The sequence below is a fragment of the Aedes albopictus genome, chromosome 2, assembly GCF_035046485.1.
Source record: "Aedes albopictus strain Foshan chromosome 2, AalbF5, whole genome shotgun sequence".
In the NCBI taxonomy this organism is placed as follows: domain Eukaryota; kingdom Metazoa; phylum Arthropoda; class Insecta; order Diptera; family Culicidae; genus Aedes; species Aedes albopictus.
In genome coordinates this window covers 467,446,637-467,469,640 of record NC_085137.1, presented here as the reverse complement: position 1 = coordinate 467,469,640, position 23,004 = coordinate 467,446,637, and the positions used below count along the sequence as shown (strand labels likewise).

The window sequence follows — 23,004 nt, the reverse complement described above, 5'->3', positions numbered from 1 at the left end:
TTGCCGAAGACAGCATTGCGTTTTTTCTATCCGTTTCAGAGTTATTCACGATTTACTATTTGGTGAAATTTTAATTTTTGTGTATTTTTCTAAAAATGTCACATAAGAACTTCTTAAAAAGACATACAAAGTAAAAAATCATGTATGCTCAACAAGTTTTTGTCTTGATTGTGTTTAGGAATTATGGTGGCATAATTTATTGAATTTTTGTTTCCGTTGACAAATTCATTTTCTTTGATACAGAAAGGTACCTACTAGCGAGAAACTTTATCATTAGGTACCATTTTGAGATGCCTCAGTAGGCCATGGCATTTTTAACGGTGATGTACTGACAATGGTTTATACGAGCATAATACACAATCAAACACACGGCCCATTTTCTATATCATTTATCATTCCGCAAAACATGCCGGTTTTGTTTTCCAATGATGTTGTTCAAATCGTTCAAAGACATGAATAAAACGTTCTAGTAGTCCCTATCATTTTGATCAACATATAGGATGATAAAAATGACGTCACTTGCTTACGTCCAAAACTGTTGTTTACCAATAATAGCCTACCTTGTCTTATTGTATGCCGTGTACTGGGGATACTCAAAATAACTGGGACAGGTAAAAATTTCACTTTTCAAGAAATGTTCAAATCGCTGTAACCTTTCGAAAAGGGCATCAAATATTCTCAAATTTCATATATAAGTTCATCAACTAGTTGTGTATCAGTGGTCAAAATTTGGGAAGGATCGGGCCATTCTACACAAAGTTATAAAGGTTCTAGATAAAGGTATAATTATCCGATAGCCAATTTTGAGCTGTTATATCTCCGGATTCAATGAACCGAATGCAATGAAATTTTGATCATTTATGACTCATATAATGAGCTACCGTCGTGCGGGGTTACTTTTGAAATGCGGGGCTACTTTGGACACTTTCGAATATGGATTTTTTGAATTCGAAATATGGTTCAAATCTGTTTGATGTCTTTGGGACTATTACGAAGCAATAGTTTTCCCTCCATTTGGTTTAAATTATTTTTCAAACAGACCGTTTATTGCTTGGCAGGACGCGAAATGCATCGAATAAATCAATAAAATATACATAACGTATCAGAACAATTGGTCTGTAAGCATTGTTTCTACAGTTCATAAATTTCAAAGGGTTGATCAATTCATTCAAAATATATCAACGTAGCATATACAATCGAATATTTGTATCGTTATACATTATAAATGACCATTTCACCCAAATAAAGGATTGATGGTCCTTTTTTCAGGCTATTTATATAGCAATATCACGCTGCTCATACTACCAAAGGTAGCACGGAACCATCTTCAAACGCATAAATTTATTGAAATCATGTATGATATAGTATACTACAGTATTGGTACAAAATAGTTTTCTAAATAAACCTGGAATTTGAAATGCAATTTTGTTTTAGATAAAAATGTCCAAAGTAGCCCCCGTCTGGTTCTATATGAGATGTGTCCGATTGGTGTATGAACAACTTTTTTGTTTATTGATGGATTTAGTTCAAATTTTGCATACATCCTACATACATACTCACAATTATTATGTGTAAAAATTGTGGAAATCCATTCACTACTCTGGGAGTTATAATGTCATAAAGTTGAAAAATCATGAAAAAGTGTAAAAAGAAGCCCCGCACGACGGTATCAAAAACATTTGACTAAACTTAAAATTCTTCACACGAAAGAAAATTATTTCGATTAGATTATTTTTCTAATAGTACACCATTTTTTCCAAAACTTCATCATCGTTTCAAAATTCGAGATAGTAATTATAGTTCATTTGAATTCCCTCTAATTGAATTGAATATATTTATGTTTCAAAGAAAAGCAACCAAATAGCCTTCATTAAATTGAAAAAGTAATGGGATGCATATGAAAAATAGATAAATAAACATGGAATAATTGAAATCGCCATAACTTTTTTCTGATTAATAATTTCAAATTAAATCAACTGTTTTTCAAAGTTCATTATTTAAGTAATAAATGATCAAAATTTCATTGCATTCGGGTCATTGAATCCGGAGATATAGCAGCTCAAAATTGGCTATCGAATAATTATACCTTTTTCTAGAACCTTTATAACTTTGTGTAGAATGGCCCGATCCTTCCCAAATTTTGACCACTGATACACAGCTAGTTGATGAGCTTACAGTAAAAATTTGAGAATATTTGATGCCTTTTTCGAAAAGTTACAGCAAGTTGAAGTTTTTTGAAAAGTAAAAATTTTGCCTGTCCCAGTTATTTTGAGTATCCCCTGTATGTATTATGGTAATCAAATTGTTCTAACCTTGGATAACATTACGTTAAGTCACTGGTCCATCTCATCCCACCCGTTTCAAGTTGCCTCGGTGTATCTTATTTTCGGTGTTGATAAGATAGTTCAATTCAGTAAATGTAAAAAAAGACATGCTCTGCTTTTTAGAATGTCTTAAATTGGAACTTAGTATCTAAAAATTGGTATTCTTACGTAAGATGTTCGTAATCGCGATTTAAATTTGGTATGGATCAACGTATTCGCCTTTATTCACTTTGCCACTGTTTCCAGGGCTGTTTCACTGGTCCAGGACTCATACGTCTTCGTGTAGAAAAATAATTGATAATATCGACAGGAAAGTAAGTTAAACGCGAAAATATGGCTCAACATTTTGTGGAGAATATCTTTAAAAAAACAATAGGCAGTACAAAGATTGTCAAGAGAGCTAGCTTTTTAAGAAATTTTTGCTAGTTAAATTCTATATGAAGGGATTGAATACCATAAAATTAATGATGTCACCATAATTCCATAACACAATCAAGACAAGAACTTGTTGATCATACGTGATTTTTTACTTTGTATGTCTTTTTAAGAAGTTCTTATGTGACATTTTTAGAAAAATACATTGAAATTCAAATTTCATTAAATAGTTAATCGTGAATAACTCTAAAACGGATAGAAAAAACGCCATGCTGTCTTCGGCAAAGTTTATCCTCATAAAATTTCCTATCTTTTTATGGAAATTGTTTTAAATTAGTATTAGGTTTAGATACTTTTTATGATGGGTAAAATGCACAGTGTATAAAAAAATGACAAATTTTAGTTAATTCAAAAATTCAGTATTAAAATGTTACCTGCAAAACATGTCGTTAATCATTTTTTCAAGAAGTTTGGATCCATATCAAGCTGTAAAAAATATAAAAATAGTGGGTATTGCCAATTTTTGTACGGTAAAAAATATTTGTATAAAATTTATTACGAAAAATGGCCATTTTTCAAAAATCTCGCCGGGGCGACCTCTAAACGTCATTTCTGAAAGTTGCCGTCATACAAAAGTTTGTTTCTAACACCCTTACTGCCCTAATTCTGCAAAGTGACGTAAGCGACATTGATAGTTTAGGCCCATTTTTTGGTTATTATACATAAAACTCTTGCTCATCCTCTAAGTTTCTTTCCATAGATGAAAGATTACGACTGGATCTTGCTTTCTAGTACAGCAGGCATACCACAGTGTTATTTTTACTCCAGATATTATACATATCGATATTTTGAATGGCGCTTACGTCACTTTGCAGAATTACGGCAGCTTAGCTATCATTTGCAGGGTGAGCCCCCAAGCTTTTTGACCATGTGCAATTTTGGGACAATCTAATTGACATTTACACCCCTTTGCATCTGGGCCCCTCAATTATTATTCTTCACATATAATGTATTAAAGAATTCAATACTTGCAAAGCTGCACCTTTCGCTAATCGCTAATTATGATAGTTTCACTATAACAAGTTTCAATTTTGAATAAGCCTGTCACGGTCGCCATGTAACTTGGTTCCTGTAATGAGTTGGCCAGTTTTGGCACTTACTCACTTACTTACTTCGTTCTACAAATCCGTCAAGCACAATGGTCTGCAAATGTTACTCTTACTATGTACTAGAAAGCAAGCAACGAGTAACAATACACACTTCTTCTTCTTCTTTATGGCTCAACGTCCCCACTGGGACTAGGCCTGTCATGCATCAACTTAGTGTTCATTGAGCACTTCCACAGTTATTAATTGAAGGGCTTTCTTTGCCTGTCATTGCATGAATTTGTATATTGTGAGGCAAGGACAATGATACACTATGCCCAGGGAGTCGAGAAAGTTTTCCCGACTGGAAAGGGAATCCCGCCGTCTCCGGATTGGCGATCCAGCCTTAACCACTAGGCTAACTGGAGACAATACACAGTTATGGAAGCGTTATACAGGGGGTGGCCAAAATGTTTGGGATAGGCAACTTTTTTTTTCTCCCACAGAAAAATTCAACATGCTGTAACTTTTCATAGAGTGCATCAAAAATCTCAAATTTTGACTGTTTGTCAACCTATTATATGTGCATCATTGGTACAAAGTTGGGCTCTATTGAATAATTTTTCGCGAAGTTAGAACCGTTCGGGTAAAACACTGTTTTTTAGACAACTCATTTTTGAGCTGTCATATCTCGGAAACCAATGAACCGATTTGAATGATTTTTTTAAAGTTTATCAACAATATATTGATACTTAATGCAACGTTATAAAATGTAATATTTTCTCACGGTGAATCATGTTATACCGGGTTGAAATTTTTACCCATATAGAGGAAAATAAGTCAAATTTACAATACCACACAAAAATTACTAAATGTGTTCTTCCTTTAATCTAAATAGGCTCTAATATATGATTGAAGATAACTTGAGAATAAAAGTGGAAAATCTTTGGACATCAACACTAAAATTTTCTGACATTGACGTAAAAAAATACATTTTTTCGAGAAAAATCGAAAAAGTGTCAATCTATGATAACTTTTTTCAACGTTAAAAAAGTAACTATCTTTTAATAGTTTGTGAAGCATTTGTATATTGTTAGTGTACGTTCAAAATTTATTTCAATTTGGTTCACTGGTTTCCGAGATATGACAGCTCAAAAATGAGTTGTCTAAAAAATAGTGTTTTACCCGAACGGTTCTAACTTTGCGAAAGATTAATCAATCGAGCCTAAATGTGTACCAATGATGGACATATAATAGGTTGACAAACAGTCAAAATTGGAGATTTTTTTAAGCACTCTATGAAAAGTTACAGCTTGTTGAACTTTTTTGTGGAAGAAAAAAAAGTTGCCTATCCCAAACATTTTGGCCATCCCCTGTATGTGGCATTACCCATATAGAGGAAAGCAGCTCAATATAATAACTTATTTGATAGAGATGAAAAAGTAATTATGGTTTTAATAATATGAGATAAAAGATCAAAAAATAATATCTAAAATTTGTGGAAAATCATCACCCTGTCATATTTAGATCTAGTAAGATCTAACAAAAAACTGCAAGCCATTCGTTTGATCTTAAAATATTAAATTTTGATATTGTTCAGATGTTCTAATAAAACTTTTTAGATATTAATTTCAGATCTTTTATCTCTTATATCAATCAAACCAACAATACTTCACCTCTACTCGGATAATTTAAATGGCCAAGTGACGTAATTTTCTGTCACATTAGACTGAACGTAACGTATCATGAATAATATCAAACATATTCACATTTTTTCGTCACATTTGACGAATTTTTACAAAAGTGACGTATTTTTAAGTCCAAAATCCTATAAATTTATGTCATATAACTGTTAACGAGGCTGCGTCTTATTTTTCCAAAGTTGTTGAAACCTGGAATTCGTAAGCTCTTTTGGATTCGAATGACATAAAATGAGAAACCTCTGAGTTTGAGCCAAACTTATTGAAATTTAGATGTTGCGCAATCGCCTCAAAGTTGAATTTTCGAGTAATAAAAAGGTGTTTTCAGTTCAAGTGCCATAACTTTTTCAATTTTCAGCTGATTTTAAATCTTTTTTATAAATCTCTCGCCAATTGATTTTTGAATAAACTTGTAAAACTCTAAATTTTTCTAAAGTTAACCAAAATATGACTTTTAAAAGATTTCATTTATTTTTCTTTCTTCTTTTAACAAAAAACATAACTTTAGGGCGCGATAACTTTTTACGGCTTGACCAATTCCAAATCTTTTAGCGTGCTTTTGTAGATATTTTTGTTGCTTTTAAAATACCCATTGTTGATAAAAACTCGAATTCTCAAATCTCATGGTTGAGTTGTTTCACGCGCGATTCTTGACTCGCCAAACCCACCACCGAAAAAAAATCATGCATGAGTTAACTCGTGACTTTGATCCATATTCCTAATTATGGTGCTTAGTATCTATCCGGTTTGGAGTCAAACCTTACAAAAAATCGTCCTGAACTCCAATTTTATATGAAAAAAATATCAAGTTTCAAGGCATATTTTGGCAGTTTTTAGTGAAAAGTATCACAAAAATGAATACTTTGACGAATAGTTTGATCGGGACAAAGATAGGCAACAGAAATGTCTACAAAAGCACGCCAGAGGATTTGAAATTGATCAAGCGGTTGAAAAGTGATCGAGCCCTGAAGTTATTTTTTTTGTAAAAAGAAGAAAAAAATAAATCTTTAAAACATCATACATATTTTGCGTGACTTTGGAAAAAAAATAGTGTTGCACAAGTTTATTTAAAATTCAATTTGCGAGAGATTCATAAAAAAAAGATTGAAAGTAGGCTGAAAATTGAAAAAGTTATGGCACTTGAATTAAATACAACTTTTTATTACTCGAAAATTGAACTTTGAGGAGATTGCGTCACCTATAAATCTCAATATTTTTGGCTCAAACTCAGAGTTTTCTCTTTTTATGTCATTTGAATCCAAAAGAGCGTACGAATTCCAGGTTTCAACAACTTTTAAAAATAAGCCACAGCCTATTGGTAACGTATTCTGCCATACTTAAATACCCATCACGAGTAATTTTGGGTTAGTGTATACTTTTTAAACACCGTTTGCACTTTTTGGAATGCCCAACGGATCAAATTTAGTATAGAAAGAGATCGTCGAATATTCTCAATTTTAAACTTGAATTTTCCTTCTGCGTTAAACCTAGAGGTGTAAAGTAGTTCATATGTTGTAATATTTATAAATAAAGATCATTAGGTGAGATTTCAAGGAATCGGACTGGGACACTCCAAAGAAAACAGTAAACTTCACACGCAACTGTAACCCAAGAATATAGGCTATTCATCTAGTTTGGAGTATTTTCTGTGAGCCAGCAACTGTATGATACTGATGAGTTAATTATTAATTAATTGTTTTTATCACAATAAAAATCGTGTGCTGAACGTGTTCCTAAAACTTAACAAACACATATGCCGTGATATCACAGATTTTAATATCAATCTTGAACCTTCAATTTCATTACGCGCATTATGACACCTATTTGTTGTTGTTGAAAAGCCGTTAGTTCATATTAGGACTCGACTCGCGTCAATTCTACTGCAGCCAATCTAGTTCAATGCCAAGCGCTAAGCAGTACATTAGACTCATTATAACTTCTTCTGTTCGATAAATATTCTATTAAAGCACGGTATGGAATTAGTTCCGGGATTAAACTTGCGGTTATTGGACTGATTAAATATATATTGGGATTATTCGAATACAAATATAATTGTAATGCGGCCACCGAAACAAAAGGATATTAATCACAACATTTGAACTGACAGCTCAACAATGATTCCAATAAATAATTTCCAATAAATAATAATAAGGGTAAAATTATCACATCATGATTGTTTAGTGGCAGATTCAAGAAAGAGTATTAAATGAAATTGTATAGCGAAAAGTAGGGTGGCTAGCGGGTTTCTCAGGATGGAAACAGAAGAGTACAGAAAGAAACAGGACAAAACTATAGAGGGGTGAAGAGAACGAATACGAAAAAAAAAACAACATACCTTAGCGCTATCTTTCAAATCATTCATAGCCGGGTCGTTAATGGGTTTACCAGATGCAAGCTTAGTAGCGTTTATTAGCTCACCGAGTGCTGCAGCGACATCTTTCACCGCGTTCATCACCATCACTTGCGAGTCCGGCTGGTTGGAACCGAGCGAGGCCGCTCCGTGCTTGACCGCTTCCGCTAGTTGCACTGAAATTATTCAGGAGGTGTTATATATTCTGGTTGAGAATCCCAAGACTTCCAATAAAATACTCACAGATAGTCGTGACAGCGTTCTGTGCAGCGGCCGCGAGCTGATCCTGCGTTCCGGCAGCCCCAGCCACCAAGATCTTGGTGTCCTCGACCAAGGCCTTAGCGGTCTTCAGAATATGCTCACGATGATCGGAGAACTTGCCCTCCTCCTCGGAGTGCAGAGTTCCGGCCGTAGCAAACATGATGGTCGTATCCAGATCGCTGATGATGGCCGACACGGTGCTGGAAGCATTGATGCAGGCCTGGGTTCCACGGGAACCAGCCTGTAGCGCTGCCAGAACCTGCGAAACTTTTTCCGAAACGTCCCGAGCACCGCGAGAGATTTCCACCAATCCAGAGCTGTCGTCCTTGCGGATACCGGCCGTCGACTGGATCAGCACGTTCACCGAACGTCCCAGATCGGTGACTGTCTGACGAATGCGGATCGCTACATCTGGAGACGTGGTCAAAGCCGACGCTCCGATCGAATCCTGAGCCAGCTGACTGTAGTGGTGGGTCATTTCAACGGAAAGTTGTGCCAACTTCGAAGGGTCGATCGCTGCCTTGGCGTTGATCTCGTTTGCATAGCGAGCGATTTCCTTAGCCGACTGCACCATACGAGTCTGGTAGTCTACGAAGGTGTCGTTGATGGATGTACCCAAGAACGATTGGCGTTTGTCGGTAATGCGGGCCATGGAACGAGAGATCTGTTCCATCAATCCAGTCACAACTCCATTCTCCGTGGACAAACGTTCAACCGTAGCGTTGAGCTCCTGGATAGCTTCACGTGTAGATTCAACAGCCTCATCCAACTCCGGATGGAGATGTGAAGCACGAGGGTTTCCTCCGGCGCTCTTCGCAACCTGCACTAACTGCGAGCAGCATTCCACAACTGACTTAACCTGATCGATAAGCACCGTTTGCTGGCCAGAGTGAACCACATGCGAACAAGCGCCGATGACTCCATTGGTCAACGGAATAATGTGCTTGGCGATTTGATTCACAGCATGACCCAAACTCTCGGCATTCTTCTTCGCAGAGGATTTGACCGGTTCCAAGCGATCGATCAATTCCGAGGCTGCATTCAAAGACTGATTGGTAAATCCTTGCAAGTTATTCTCCTTGCGTTGAGGAAGTCCGTCAACACCCACGGCTAAGGCGGCGGAGTTAAGATCTCTCGAACAGGACTTCAACATCTCAAGCACTTGATCGCATTGCAACTGTCCAGGGGCTTTCTCCCGAATACTGGAGGCCAGTTTCTTGATGCTTTCGGATACGTTGCGGCTATGAATGGCCAATTGTTGCCACACCGGAGGATCCGTCGGAGTCATTGCCAATACCTTGGCTGTCTTCACCATATCGACTGCTCCATCCAAGATTCCTCGACCTGCATGTAGAATCGGCTCCTGTGCCTTTCTTCCCTCCGTGGAAATCCGAGCCGGAATCGAGATGAATTCCGGAGAGTTTGCAAACTGACACAACGATGACACCGCTTCCAACAGAGGCTCGGTAGCCCCGGCGCAACGAGCTCGCGATACCGGACTGTAGTCTTTGTCCAAAGCCTTGATCTCCCGAACCAAATCAGCCGTCGAGTTGGCAACTTCCTTCGCTGCCTGGACGAAATGACGCTTGGCAACCGGATTGGTGGTCGTTGAGCTTGCATTACGACAAGCGTTGCACAAGGCGGAGGTGTGCTTCGCGATGATGGTGGCTGCCGACAGGACTTGCTGCTGAGAACTCGTCGGTCCCCTTAGAACTTCGCAGCTTTGACGAATTGCTTGCGAAGCTCGAGCGAACTGCGCCTGATCCACCAATCCAGGACGCCCACCAACACTTGTAGGGTTGGAAATACCCACCAGGTAAGCAGCTTGAGCAGCGGATTCAATCAGCCCACGAATCGAGTCAGATACGGAATCAACCGAGTGTCCAAACTCGACGTGTTTCGACAGCTTGGCATTGTTGGCGATTCCGGTCATTCCATCTCCCAGGGTACGGGACTTCTCCATGACGGTATCCAAGCAGTCAAAGTATCCTTGATCGGTTAACGGCTCTTGTGCGGATTCCAGCAGAGGTCTCAGCGATTCGATGCTACGAATAGCGCTGTCGCACTCCTTCTGTCCGGGAGCTGCCTGCGTGCACACATCCACCAAGCGGTTGATGCTCTCCGTCACCATACGAGCTGCCGAAGACAGTTCGTTCTTTGCGTTAGGCCTGTCCGGATCTCCTGCAACGAACTTGGCTGTTCCTAGGAGCGTCGCTGACTGGTTGGAAACTCCCCGCAAAGAGTTCACGATCTCTTCGCGAGCTCTGTCCTCGACAGTTTGTCCAGCCATTTCCAGTGTGACGGTCATCAGTTCTTTGTACGCGTGGTAGAAGTCCTGGCTAGTGTTGGCCAGTTTGATGGAACTATCGTAAGAGTGTGCGACTTGACCACCGGCGGTGTTCAAGGTATCAGCGGCGCTCTTCAGTTCATTCTGCAACTGACCGTAGGCGCGAGTGGAAGGTGGGAACTCACCCGTATCCAGGATGGCTCGCAGGTCAGCCATGTTTTCGTAGGCTTCGTTGATGTCCTTCACACCTGGGAAGCAGTCGATGGTTCGGCCCAACGAGCCCTTGGTTCGCTTGATTGCATGGACCAGCTGGTCTTGATTGCCAAGGTTTTGCAGCGTTTTCTGAGCTTCTTCGATCACCAGGATCGAATCCAGAATCACCTGATCGGCACAGTCGACAACTGCCGGGTTCTTAGTTGTCGCCACCACTCCACGGACACTCTTGGTGTATTCTCCAAGAGCGAGTGCGGCGTCTCTTCCGGCTACTCCCGCGTAGGTTCGGTTACTCTGCTGAACAGCGGACATGAGTTGGTATAGGGAGGAATCAACGTTATTGCTGGCGGCGGCAAGCTGCTTGAAGCAACTGTCGGCTGTCTCACCAGGAAGGGGTCTCAAGTTGCCTTCTTGTCCTGCGCGACGAGTGTCATCCAGAACATTCCGTAAGTTGCGGACAGCTTGCAGGGCAGCATCCAGCTCGTTTCCTCCGCAAGCTTCTCTGGCACGGTGAGCAGCCGATCGGAGGTCAATGATGGCGTGGCTGAGGTTCTGGGCAGAGCGGGATAGTTGCTGTGATGCGGCCTGGTCCATTACGGTCGGTTGAAGGTCACGGGCCGATTGAGCTACCTGTGCTCCTGGTTCCAAGAACATTTCAGCGGCATCGATCAGGCCGAGTTGTGCGTTCGGATCGTCAGGACGAGAGAGGGTGTTCTTGACTCCAGCTACCAGACGTGGAATTTGATCCGCAACAGTTTGGAAGTCTTGAAGAAGGATCTCCTTCGTTTGGACATCGTTGCTGTGCATCAGGGCATTTTGAGCAGCGGTGATGCATTGAGTAGCAGCTGCCGCTGCTTGCTTGGAACATTGCTCAAGGCGGTTGATGAGTCTGCGTTTGATCTCTGGGGTGTTGGCTGTGGTGGTGGTGATCACGCGTAGTTCTTCTGCTGCGATACGGAGGGATTCCTGGTGACCGGAGTCGTGCGGATTGCCAGCGCAAAGTCGAGCAGCTTCCACCATTCTGGCGGTAGCATCGGCGAGTTGTTTGGCTGCTTCCAAGAGTTTACGTTGAAGGTTCGAATCTTCTTGGCGCTCAGCTTCACCCTTGATGCTCTGGATCAGTTGAGCCGTAGCCTTGCCTAGCTGCTGAGCTTGACGGATCATCTCCTGCGGGTCTGAGGCTGAAACGAGTATATCCGTGGCAACCAAGACTTCCTCTACTGGATTGTCATCGACGCGTCGAGCCTTTTCGCGGGAACTGAGCTTGATGTGTTCGAGGAGCTCGGCTAGGGTCTTCGATACGTCCTTAGCGGCGTTCATGAGGTCGCCACGCAGCTGCTGGTTATCGGTAGCTTCGTTGCATACTTCAACGAGATGTGCAACAGCTTTGGCAACTTCACGGGCGGCGGCTTCCAGCTGCTCACGGCAGGCTGGACTCTGGATCGTTGGTGCAACGACACGGGCACACGCAACCAGCTGACTGGTGGCCAACGCGCATTGACTTGCTGCGGCGATTACTGAAATGAGAAACAACGTTAAAACGACCCGTATTTGAGTACAGGGGAGGGTTTGAAAGGTGTTTCGAGGATGTTTCGGAGAGCCTTCGAGGAGTTTCAAGAGGATTTGGAAAAGTTTCCTCGGGTTCAGGGGGTTCCAGAGATGTTTTAAGGCCTTGCAGGGAGCTTCATCGGAATCCATAGAGCCCCTGAAGTTTTTGAGGAATTTCAAGGAGCATCAGACGGTTTGGAAGGTCACAAAGGTTACTCAAGGCATTGTTAGTTATTTCAGGGCGTTCTAGAAGGGTTCCCGACAGGGTTTTGAGAGCTTTCGAGATCTTACGGGGCTCCTAGGGGGTTTCAGACGGCGTTTCAGGGCTTCTATTGGTTTCATGGAGTTTCAGCGGGATTCCTGGGAGTTTCAGGGGACTTCATGGACATTCAGAGGGATTTCAAGGCGTTTCAGAGGGTTTTAAAGGAGTTTCAAGAGTTACAGGAATTAGAGGGAATGGTTACCAGCGATGTTCCCGTTAAAAAGTTTTTACGCTTTCATGGGTTTCTGAGACTATCAGATGGGTGTTGAAGTGTTTGAGGCGTTTCATGATGTTTCTGAGAGAATCCAAGGATTCAGAGGCCCTCTCTAGAAAGAAGAACTATAGGAGATTTTAAAGATGTTTTAATGCGAACCAAGGCGTTTTAGGTTTAGGGTTTGAGAGGGTTCCCAGCAAAGGACTTCTGCGGGGTTCCCGGAGATTTCAGGGTGCTTCAGGATTTTTAAGGGAAGTCTTACCTCTATTTCGTGTAGCTTCATCCTCCGTAACGGCAGCAATCGACTTGGCCTTCAGAACCAAAGCGGCCGTAGTGTTGGCCACGGCCTTCGCCAGTCCAAGCAGCATATCGTGCAACTCACGGCTTTCCATGCTCTCTTCGCCCATGCTGCTGAGGACTTGTCCACTTGCTTCACCGACTCGGCTAGCAGCATTCAGCAAGTTCTGCCGTGGCTCCTTGCTCTCCGGTTCGGCCGATTTCAGTAAGTCACTAAATGCCGAGCAGAGCTTCCTGGTGGCTTCCAGCAGCTTATCGCCAGTGCAGTCGTCGTCCATCAGAGCGGCGATCAGCCGAACTTCCTTGGTGACCTCCGGGATGCTCTGGGTGATCTGCGACACGGCAGCGCCCACGGCGTCATGATCGATTTCGTCCGGCTGCGAGGCCGTTACGACTTGGGCCGTGGCGGCGTTCATCGTCGCCAGATGAGTGGTGACGGTCTGCTTGGAGGTGTCCAGCGTTTCTTCGCGCCATTGGAGAGATCCCGGGTCGGTTCCCAGCGGAGGCAGTTGCGCCTTGCTTTCCAGATCCTTTTCGGCTTTGTTGATGGCATCCTGTCCGGCCGAAATGTATCCGACGAGGGCTCGTTGAGGTTCCGAGAGAACCGTGCTGATACGGGTTTGTTGCAACTGTGTTGGGGTTGAGTGAGATAGAGGAAGTATTAGAATTGATGTAGAATTGCTGATGTCAGTACTGCATGGTTCTGATTAGAAGAGTTATTTCAATTATTTATAAAATTTGATCGAAGCATGTTCAAATTACACAATAGAAAAAACACCAGAATAGCGGATTAAAACAGTAAAATATTTTAATGTGAGTTTTCAAAGAACTTATTGGACAATTTCTAGAAAAATATTTTGAAAGTTTTGTGCAAAATTTATTGGAACTTAATTGTTGAATACCTGAACAAATTTGAATTTTTTTTTCAAAGAAAGTGATTTTCTTGGTTTCATGCTTCGGTCTAAATTAATTCAATAATTGAAACAAATCTCCAAATATGAATATAATATTTGGTTTAAGCATAGCGTATGCCAATAAAACTAACATTAGCTAGAAAATTTAGTTTGGTAAAATTGCAATTCACCTACGCCTGTGCAGCGGCGGTCTTGTTTTGGGTTAGTGTTTTCGAACGAGAGCAGCGTGAAAGAGGAGAATTATGATTTCTATTAGGGTTAGTTGGTTAACCTATCAATTGCTTGGTGTGATGCAAATTAAAGTGGACATTTGCTCAAATAAATAAATTATTTAAACTGAAATATTTCTCACCATGGGCGGTTGATGGGCCAGATTGACCTGCCCGACGATTGCCCCGTACTGCATCGATTGCATCTCCCCAGTGCCATACGGACGTTCGCCTTCAGTGTTTTGGCGTTCCCCGCAAAAGAACCAAACCGTGTAATTGTGTAACATAAATTATAAGAAAAAAGAGAAAGTAAAAAAAGAGATGAAAAAAATAAAATAAAATGAAACATATATCACTCATGGATGCATTCAATTGCAAGCAACATAATGGATAGAACAACGGCAAAAAAAAAAACAGATAATAATGAAATGGGAGAAATGTCTCGGATGGATGGACGGACGGACATACATTCATATACCAAACAGCACACAGCCGTAGGTAGGTATAGGAATATATGACGCAAAGTTATGGGATTGGCGTGGGCTCTCTGTGACGGACGGGTAACATCCTTTCTGCATTTTCATTCCTATCGCCCTAGAGCTCACCCACCCACCACTGGAAACGAGAGGGAAAAAGAGTTGAACGTCTTCCTGGTACGCTGCATCTGTTGTTGGGATGATAAATGCTATTATGCTTGACATCTGCCCACAACTATTCATGATCTGGTATAGGGGATAGAGCTTTCTAGTTTCAACGTGCGAACATCGTACTGCCCAGGAAGACGTCCAAATCTTTTGACCTTCCGTAACGTTTGAACTGAAATGAAGCAGGGCAGCTACAAATATTGCACTTACCGTCGTATCCTCGCATGATGGCTGGTTTGGCAATCGACTGGGTTTCCACCTTGCCGGATGGGGTCGTTTCTTCATGTTGCAAGAAGGTGGCCCTGCGGGTTAAACGAGAAATCATAAATGGTTTATTAATCATGGTGAATGACTAGAAAAAATAAAAACAATCATGTCTTTTAATTAGCAAACTCCTTTACAAGTAATTTTCTTAGAATGTTTATTGATTTTCTTGACATGTTAGGAATTTCCTTCCGGAGATTGTTCAAAATAGTTCCAGCTGCCTTCCAAAAGCATCGGGACATTAAGTAATAAAACTATATTTTCCTTTTCAATTTTCACTTTCAATACTTTGGACTGATAGGCCTATTTCGTTTGCGACTTGAAGACTTCTTCGGTGTCGAATGCTAGACTGTAGGCACGACTCTGGAGAAGTCTGTCAGTCACAGTAAAAAATATGCCTATCTGGTCGAATATAGGGTATAAGCGTCAGTTTTCGTCAGTTAGGTGTTTTGGCCATAGTGCGTTTTTCGGTCTGTTGCGATCTGGATCAGCATAAATTTATTTTTTACTACTAGATCCTTATATAATATGACCACTACAGCTGTGAAAACCATAGAATTTGATTTAAAAAAAATGCAAGAAAAAATAAGTTTTCTTAAAATATCAGCTCCCATGTGTTTATTTTGACCTGGGTGCTTTTAATGTGGCCACTTCCATAAGAAATACACGTGATTGGCCAAAATAGAAATCAACATTGAGAATATGGCCAAAGCTGATGCAGTGCTTCTATTTTGGTCAGTGCCACTTTGATTGCAAAATTCAATTATGAGCTTGATTTTTGCATTTTCCTACAAAATATAGATTGAAACCCTTCATTTGACACTTTGGTAGTTTTGGGGTTTTATTTTTATTACCGTACGGGTTTGGGCCGAAGGGTCTCAGATTTTCATGAAACTTTCTCCATAGGCAGGGTATATGAACAAAAAATATGAACAAAAAAAATTGAGGAAAATTCAGGGTCGCCTATTTTCAGGAAAACTCTGTTGGATTTTTTTTTGTTTTCCCCTGACACTACCTACTTTGAAAAATCATAACTCAAGAACGAAGCATCGAAGAAACAAAGTTTTTATTAGAAAAAAAGCAAATTTTCTCAGAAATCTATGCCCGAACTCGTGGAAATTTTTGAAAAAATATTTTTGAGAAGGTTATTTTATAAGCTTTAATCGCTGAAATTTTTGGAATGCACTTTTTTTTGTTTTTCAGTTATGGCCAGTTTTGTTGAAAAATGTCCAAATGTGCCATAACAGCCTTTTCTTTGAAAAATCATAACTCAAGAACGAAGCATCGTTGAAACAATGTTTTTTAATGAAAATGAAAGCAAATTTTCTCAGGAATCAAAAAAAAAAAATATATATGAAATGGAAAAAGTTTTCCGCAAAATTTTTCACCGTTGAGAAAATTCATAAAGAAAAGCCGGAAAAACTATGTCCGAACTCGTGGAAAATTTTTAAAAAAATATTTTTGAGAAGGTAATTTCATAAGCTTGGATCGCTGAAATTTTTGGAATGCACTTGATTTTCGTTCCTGAGTTATGGCAAATTTATATAGGCTTACATGGTCATTTTCACATAATTGACCATAACTCAGTAACGAAAAAAAAAGTACATTTCAGCGATCAAATTTATATAATTACATTCCCAAAAATATTTTTTTGAAAATTTTCTACGAGTTCAGACATAGTTTTTCCGGCTTTTCTTTATGAATTTTCTCAACGGTGGAAAATTTTGTGGAAAACTTTTTCTTTTTCATATATTTTTTCGGATTCCTGAGAAAATTTGCTTTCATTTTCATTAAAAAACTTTGTTTCTACGATGCTTCGTTCTTGAGTTATGATTTTTCAAAGAAAAGGCTTTTATGGCACATTTGGACATTTTTAACAAAATTGGCAATAACTCAAAAACGAAAAAAAGTGCATTCCAAAAATTCCAGCGATTGAAGCTTATAAAATAACCTTCTCAAAAATATTTTTTCTAAAATTTTCCACGAGTTCGGACATAGTTCTTCCGGCTTTTCTTTACGAATTTTCTCAACTGTGGAAAGTTTTGTGGGAAACTTTTTCCTGTTCATTTTTTTTTATTTCTGAGAAAATTTATTCCCATTTTCTAAAAAAAACTTTGTTTCTACGATGCTTCGTTCTTGAGTTATGATTTTTCAAAGAAAAGGCTTTTATGGCACATTTGGACATTTTCAACAAAATTGACAATAACTCAAAAACGAAAAAAAAGTGCATTCCAAAAATTTCAGCGATTGAAGCTTATAAAATAACCTTCTCAAAAATATTTTTTCGAAAATTTTCCACGAGTTCGGACATAGTGCTTCCGGCTTTTCTTTACGAATTTTCTCAACTGTGGAAAATTTTGTGGGAAACTTTTTCCTGTTCATTTTTATTTTGATTTCTGAGAAAATTTATTCCCATTTTCTTAAAAAAAACTTTGTTTCTACGATGCTTCGTTCTTGAGTTATGATTTTTCAAAGTAAGTAGTGTCAGGGGAAAACAAAAAAATTTCACCTGAGTTTTCCGGAAAAATAGGCGACCCTGAATTTTCCTCATTTTTTTTTTGTTCATATATCCATGAGCCCTGCCTGTGGAAAAAGTTTCATGAAAATCTGAGACCCTTCGGCCCAATTTGTACGATAATAAAAAATGCCCTTTTAATAGAATTATTGACTTTTATTATAAAAAAAATATTAGACTGACCAAAACTTATGCCCTCACTATATACAAAAGTAGTAGAAAAGGCATTTTCTCGTTCTTATAAGATTTCTGTTTAGTATAGTAGTTTATTTTTATTTTATTTTTTTTTACAAAAGTGAAGCAAATATGCTTTTATTTTTTTTTATTTTCAACTACTGTCTCTAAACTTTTGGAAGGTAGCTGAAATTTTCTCTTCCTTACTTATTTTTAATGTTCAAGGGGTTTATTTTTATATTTTTTTGTTTAGCATTTTTTTTAACTTCTATTCAAACGAGTTCTACTAAACATCTCAAAATTGATGGTTTCAAAAGTTGTTGCTCGATCAGTTTTTTGTATGAAGAAATATTGATTTACAACTTCCTTAATTCCAGGATGTTTGCCCAAAATCTTAATAGGATTGAAAAACCGAGTTCTAGAATGTAATTACAGTCATAAATGTCTGATATTCTGCTTACAAAGCAGAATCAAACTTCAATGTTCCTCGGAATAGTGGAGAGCACCTAAAAGTCATGTTTGGACCATTAATTTAAAAAAAAATGGAGGCGTAGCTGCTCTAGCTCACATCGTTCCATAATGACAGAATAATTATTGTGCAAATACGTCAGAAAAAAAACTCCCATCGTTCAAGGGAGGCTAATAGTTTGGAATTTTATATCTTAAAAATAAATAAAATTCATATTTAGGCAGAAGCAGGATATTGCGCGACTAAATTACATTTCGTTAGAAATTTTATTAAAAAATTACAAAAAATGGAAGACAAAATATTAAAAATAATGTGTATACCATTTCGGTACAAATTTTTCCTTGTAGTTTTTCTGGGCCATAAGCATTCTTCAAATTTCAAATCATGAGATTTCCCACTTATTATATATTAAATAATTACTTCTTCCAATTCTTAAAAAAATGGAAAACTTTTAAGAATTGTCGTGAGACTTCAAATACAACAGCATTTTTTAAAACCGCTGCTGGATCTTTATATACAAATCGTTTAAGGGATAATTAAACCAATGGTAGAAGATATTCCTTGTTTTTTTTTTTTCTAAAAAAAACTTCTCTGAGGATACCTATTGAAAACCCTGGAGCACAGTGTTGAATATCCTGTTATCACTTTTTGTAGAAGGTTTGCACGGTATGTAAAAGTCGTATGTATTATTTTTATAATTGACGTTCTATAACAATATTTTTAAAAAATATAGTACGTATAACTGAAGATAATCTGCAAAAAAACTCTTTTGGAGATTAACAGAACGAGTTTTTAAGTAAAACTTCAAGGAAAAAAGAAACAAAATCTTGGAGAAGTTCTAAAACAAAAAAAAATCAGTTTTAAGTTTTAAAAGAGGAAAAGAAAATTCGGACAAAAGTAGAAAGAAGAAAAAAATTAGAGTACCTTCTGGGGAAATTTCTGAAATAGAAAAAGTAAAGTTTCAAAATGAAGTTCCAAAAATCTTAAGAAAATAATAGTGACTCAGAAAAAACTGTACTTTCTTATAAAATCTATATTTTTACAAAATTTCAAAACTTAAATTTTAGAAAAAAAAATAAGCTCTATCGGTTCTTGAGAAGCTTTTTGGCAATTTTCTGAAAAATTTGACTAGAGTATACTACATATCTTATTTGTTGATTAATAACAAGCTAGGAAATGCTGCTTTATTAACTAATGGGAAACAATTTTAGAAAAGTTTCACAATTAAGTCTAATTGATTTCTTGAAACGCAAATATTAGAGAAACATTTGGAAAAGTGTTCAATTTAATTTATGCCTTTGTTTCACTTTTTAACATTTTTTTGTGTTTTCCTGCTATACAAGGGAAAACTGTAATATCTTGGATTACCCAAAGAAACTTCTGGAATTTCGATAGAATTCTTTGGAATTCAATTTCCATAAATTTCAGAGTAATCTCCTCGGACGCTTGAAAGTCTTCCGTGGGCTTCAGATGATATTCGATAATTATCGCAGAATCTACATAAATTTACAAGTCAACTTGTGGTTGACATCACACAATCAAGAATACATTTATCATTGAATTTTGCCTTCTGAAGTTTACTAGTAAGAAATACTAAAACTTAGAGTTTTGTCAAAAATATTTTCCAAAATTTCTCTAAAAAATTAAAATTTACATTTTTTTAATAATTTAGCAGAACATTGTTATATCAAAAATACCGCAGCTTACTGTAGAAAGCCCTGCAGGATATCTGTTATAGTTATTGAACCATAACATTATGGTTATATATTTCTAACCAAAAAAATTGAAAGAGGGTAAAGCCCTTATGAGTGAGTTTCGCAATTTTGAAATCTTTTCTCAAAAAGGCACAAAACTTCTTTATCTTTTCAAAAATAACAAACTGAAATTAAAAGGTTTCTTCGGAAATGTATCCAAAATCGAGCCGCGATCTTGATAGGGATTCGTCTAGGGATAACAGAGAACCAAGGCCAGTGAATTTTGATCAAGTAAAGCAACAAGGACAAGATTCGATAAGTCTAATTGTTAGTAATGCCGGAATTGTGGAATCAACCGACTGGTTTTAGCTTATTTGCAGCTTTGGAATGTATTTGACAGCCATGAAAATAATAAGTGAAATATTTTCAAAATATAGTTACAGCCAACCAAAGCCATAGTATGTGGATGGACAGGTAGGCCCTTGTCAAAGGCGTTTGCATTCTAGGCGCGCCTGTCCATGACAACTGTTTGGAACTGTTTATATTTATTCGTTTTATCCATATCCTCAAAAGTGCAGCAAATTTGTTTGGCGTTCATTTGAAAATATACCTCTTATAATTTATCTGCTTATAATCATTATTATTTTGAAAAACTTTTCCAGGTATTGCTCAAATATGAGCCAACAAGGTAAAAAAAAAGTCTTTAAGTAAGAAACACTAATTTTCAAAGTTTATTTTTAAATGCTTTTTTCTATGCTTCATCCTTTAAATAGTACAACTATTTAAAAAGCTTGTATTTTTCTTAAATTTCATAAATATCTTAAATTTCTTAAATTCTCGAAAATTTACACAACCATTACAAAAAAAATAAAAAAGAAATAAAATATCCGTGATTTTTTTCTTCAATTGTTTTGCATAGTTTTATTTGAAAAGAACTGTAAATTCAATTCTATTATTCCTATTAGCTTTCGTAATGCACTATTTTAGATCTTTTTTTTGGAATTAGGGGTAGGCGGGGCATAATTAGCAACTTAAGCATTTTGCCACCAAATCCAGTAAACTGAGTGCAACCAATGTGTAATTTTAACGTTCAATTCTCATTTGAACTGACGAAAGCTAATCGTTGAAATTCCGAATAAAGTTATAAATGTTGTAAAATTTAATGTTTTTGTTCACAATCACATACTAATTAACTATTTTTGTCAATGATACCGACAACAATCAATGTTAATAATTTGAAGTGTTTACAAGGTTTAATTTGTAGGGAACTGTGATGTTCCAATGAGTCTTCTAATGAGGAATTTTTAAACGGTGATAATTGCCCCACCCTAATACCAACTCTTTGAAGCATATTTTTTCAACAAATGAATTATACAAATAGTTGAAAAGTGTTACAAATACATTTCATTGGTCTAGGGAATATCAAGAAAATCGATAGATGCCCACTAAGTTGTGATTTCGATTCCCAAAACCTTATTTTAAGTCACTTGATTCTCATAATATTGTCCCAGTACCTACATGACCACTTTACGCATTTTGATTAATTTTTCACGGTAAACGGATTTTTTGACTAATGTTTTGTCATCAACTCATTTTACTTTAGATAATTAGACTACAATTATGCATTTGTTTTGTTAATTTATAACCTGCTCATTATACCCCGCCTATCCCTATATTGATTAGATGTATCCAGATTAAAAACTTGGAGCTTGGGTAAGTATGAACAAAAATAAAAACAACAGATTGTTAAAAACTTCTTAGCCTTGGATAACTCTGAAGATCTAGGAAATATTTTTGAAAAAAAAAAATAGTTACAGTGTGATGGAATAAAAAACTATAAAAAGGCAAAAACGGTTGAAAAATGATAAAATAGGGCAAAAAGAAAAAAAACATAGGCAAAATGTTGTGGACAATGCCTGATGAAATTCCCACTGCACTGGAAGGACTTCATACAAAAAAACATTATGTTATTGAAACAATGATAGAGAAAAATTTCAAGAATTTATACTGGGGTAGAAGCTTCAGTTTTAACCAGCCCGGAGTTTTGGCCATAGTGCGGTATTCAGCCTGTTACGATCTAAATCGGTAAATTTATTTTTTACTAGTAGATTCTACAGTAAAACCTCCATGAGTCGATATTGAAGGGACCATCGACTCAAGGAAATATCGAGAAGTGGAACAAAAATCCTTTAGGAAGCTCTTTGAAGGGACCATCATAGTAACCCAGAAAAAAAATTTCAGTATGGAAAAAATTACCTCCATGAGTCGATATCGAGTCAAGGAGCATCGACTCATGGAGGTTCGACTGTAATATAATATGGTGATTACAGATGTGAAAACCATACATTTTGATTAAAAACTGGAAGAAAAAAATAAGTTTCCTTAAAAAATCAGCTCCCATATATCTATTTTGGCCAGGGTGCTTCTAATTTGGCCACTCCCATAAGAAGTGATTGGCCAAAATAGAAACCAAAGATGAGAATATGGCCAAAACTGCGGCAATGCTTCTATTTTGGCCAGTGCCACTTTCAATACAAAAATCAAGTATTAGCTTGATTTCTGCATTTTTCTAATAAAGTATAGATCGAAACCTTTCATTTGACACATTGGTAGTTTTCATTGGATTATTGGTTATTTTTATAAAAATGATTTCCCTTAGACTGGCCAAAACCGGTGCCCGCACCCTAGCAGAAAAAAAAATTCTTAGAAAATATCAAGATGAATGCGTAAAAAACTTAAATAAGTTTATATCGAAAGGTTGAAAAATAAATGTGGATAGTTGGGAGCAGTCCTGCAAAATATCAGTCTCAGTGCCTGTTTTTCAACCGAAAATGAGTTACTGCGGAGGTCGTTTTCAGTTCCTCGATGTGAGAACTGGCAGAGTCCGAGAGCTCCATTCGTAAGCGACCCAACAAGATCAATTCCCAATCACACTACTCATGCTGAATGGCCATTCGTCTCAAGCGGTGACTTGTGAGAGTGAGTGCCCTATACGCTACCACGGGTGAAAACACTCAATTACAGAAAACTGATTGGAAATTTAGCCCTGTCAGCTCTCGCTTACAGCACGCTGTGTGCGAGTGTGAGTACCTATTTCATTTCGCTCCCGTGTTGCTGATCGGAAAGCAACATTGACAGGAAACCCAAAACGGAGAAAATGAAAAAAGCAAAATATCGCTATCATAAAGGCCTGTCGAAAAATTAC

General features: G+C 37.7%; 1 protein-coding gene across 9 annotated transcripts in view; it reads right to left on the bottom strand.

Moving 5' to 3' along the window:
• The window catches only part of LOC109418124 (talin-2), a 226,222-nt gene that overhangs the window by 15,856 nt on the left and 187,362 nt on the right, over positions 1–23,004 (bottom strand). For 8 of the 9 annotated variants that reach the window (XM_019692313.3, XM_019692315.3, XM_019692317.3 and 5 more), the window contains 5 exons: positions 14,894–14,985; positions 14,183–14,271; positions 12,882–13,545; positions 8,078–12,112; positions 7,820–8,010 (listed from right to left, as the gene is read on the bottom strand). In XM_019692313.3, the coding sequence (XP_019547858.2) occupies positions 7,820–8,010; positions 8,078–12,112; positions 12,882–13,545; positions 14,183–14,271; positions 14,894–14,985 (5,071 nt within the window). The remainder of the gene's footprint in view (positions 1–7,819; positions 8,011–8,077; positions 12,113–12,881; positions 13,546–14,182; positions 14,272–14,893; positions 14,986–23,004) is intronic. The other variant, XM_029870908.2, reaches the window with a different exon arrangement.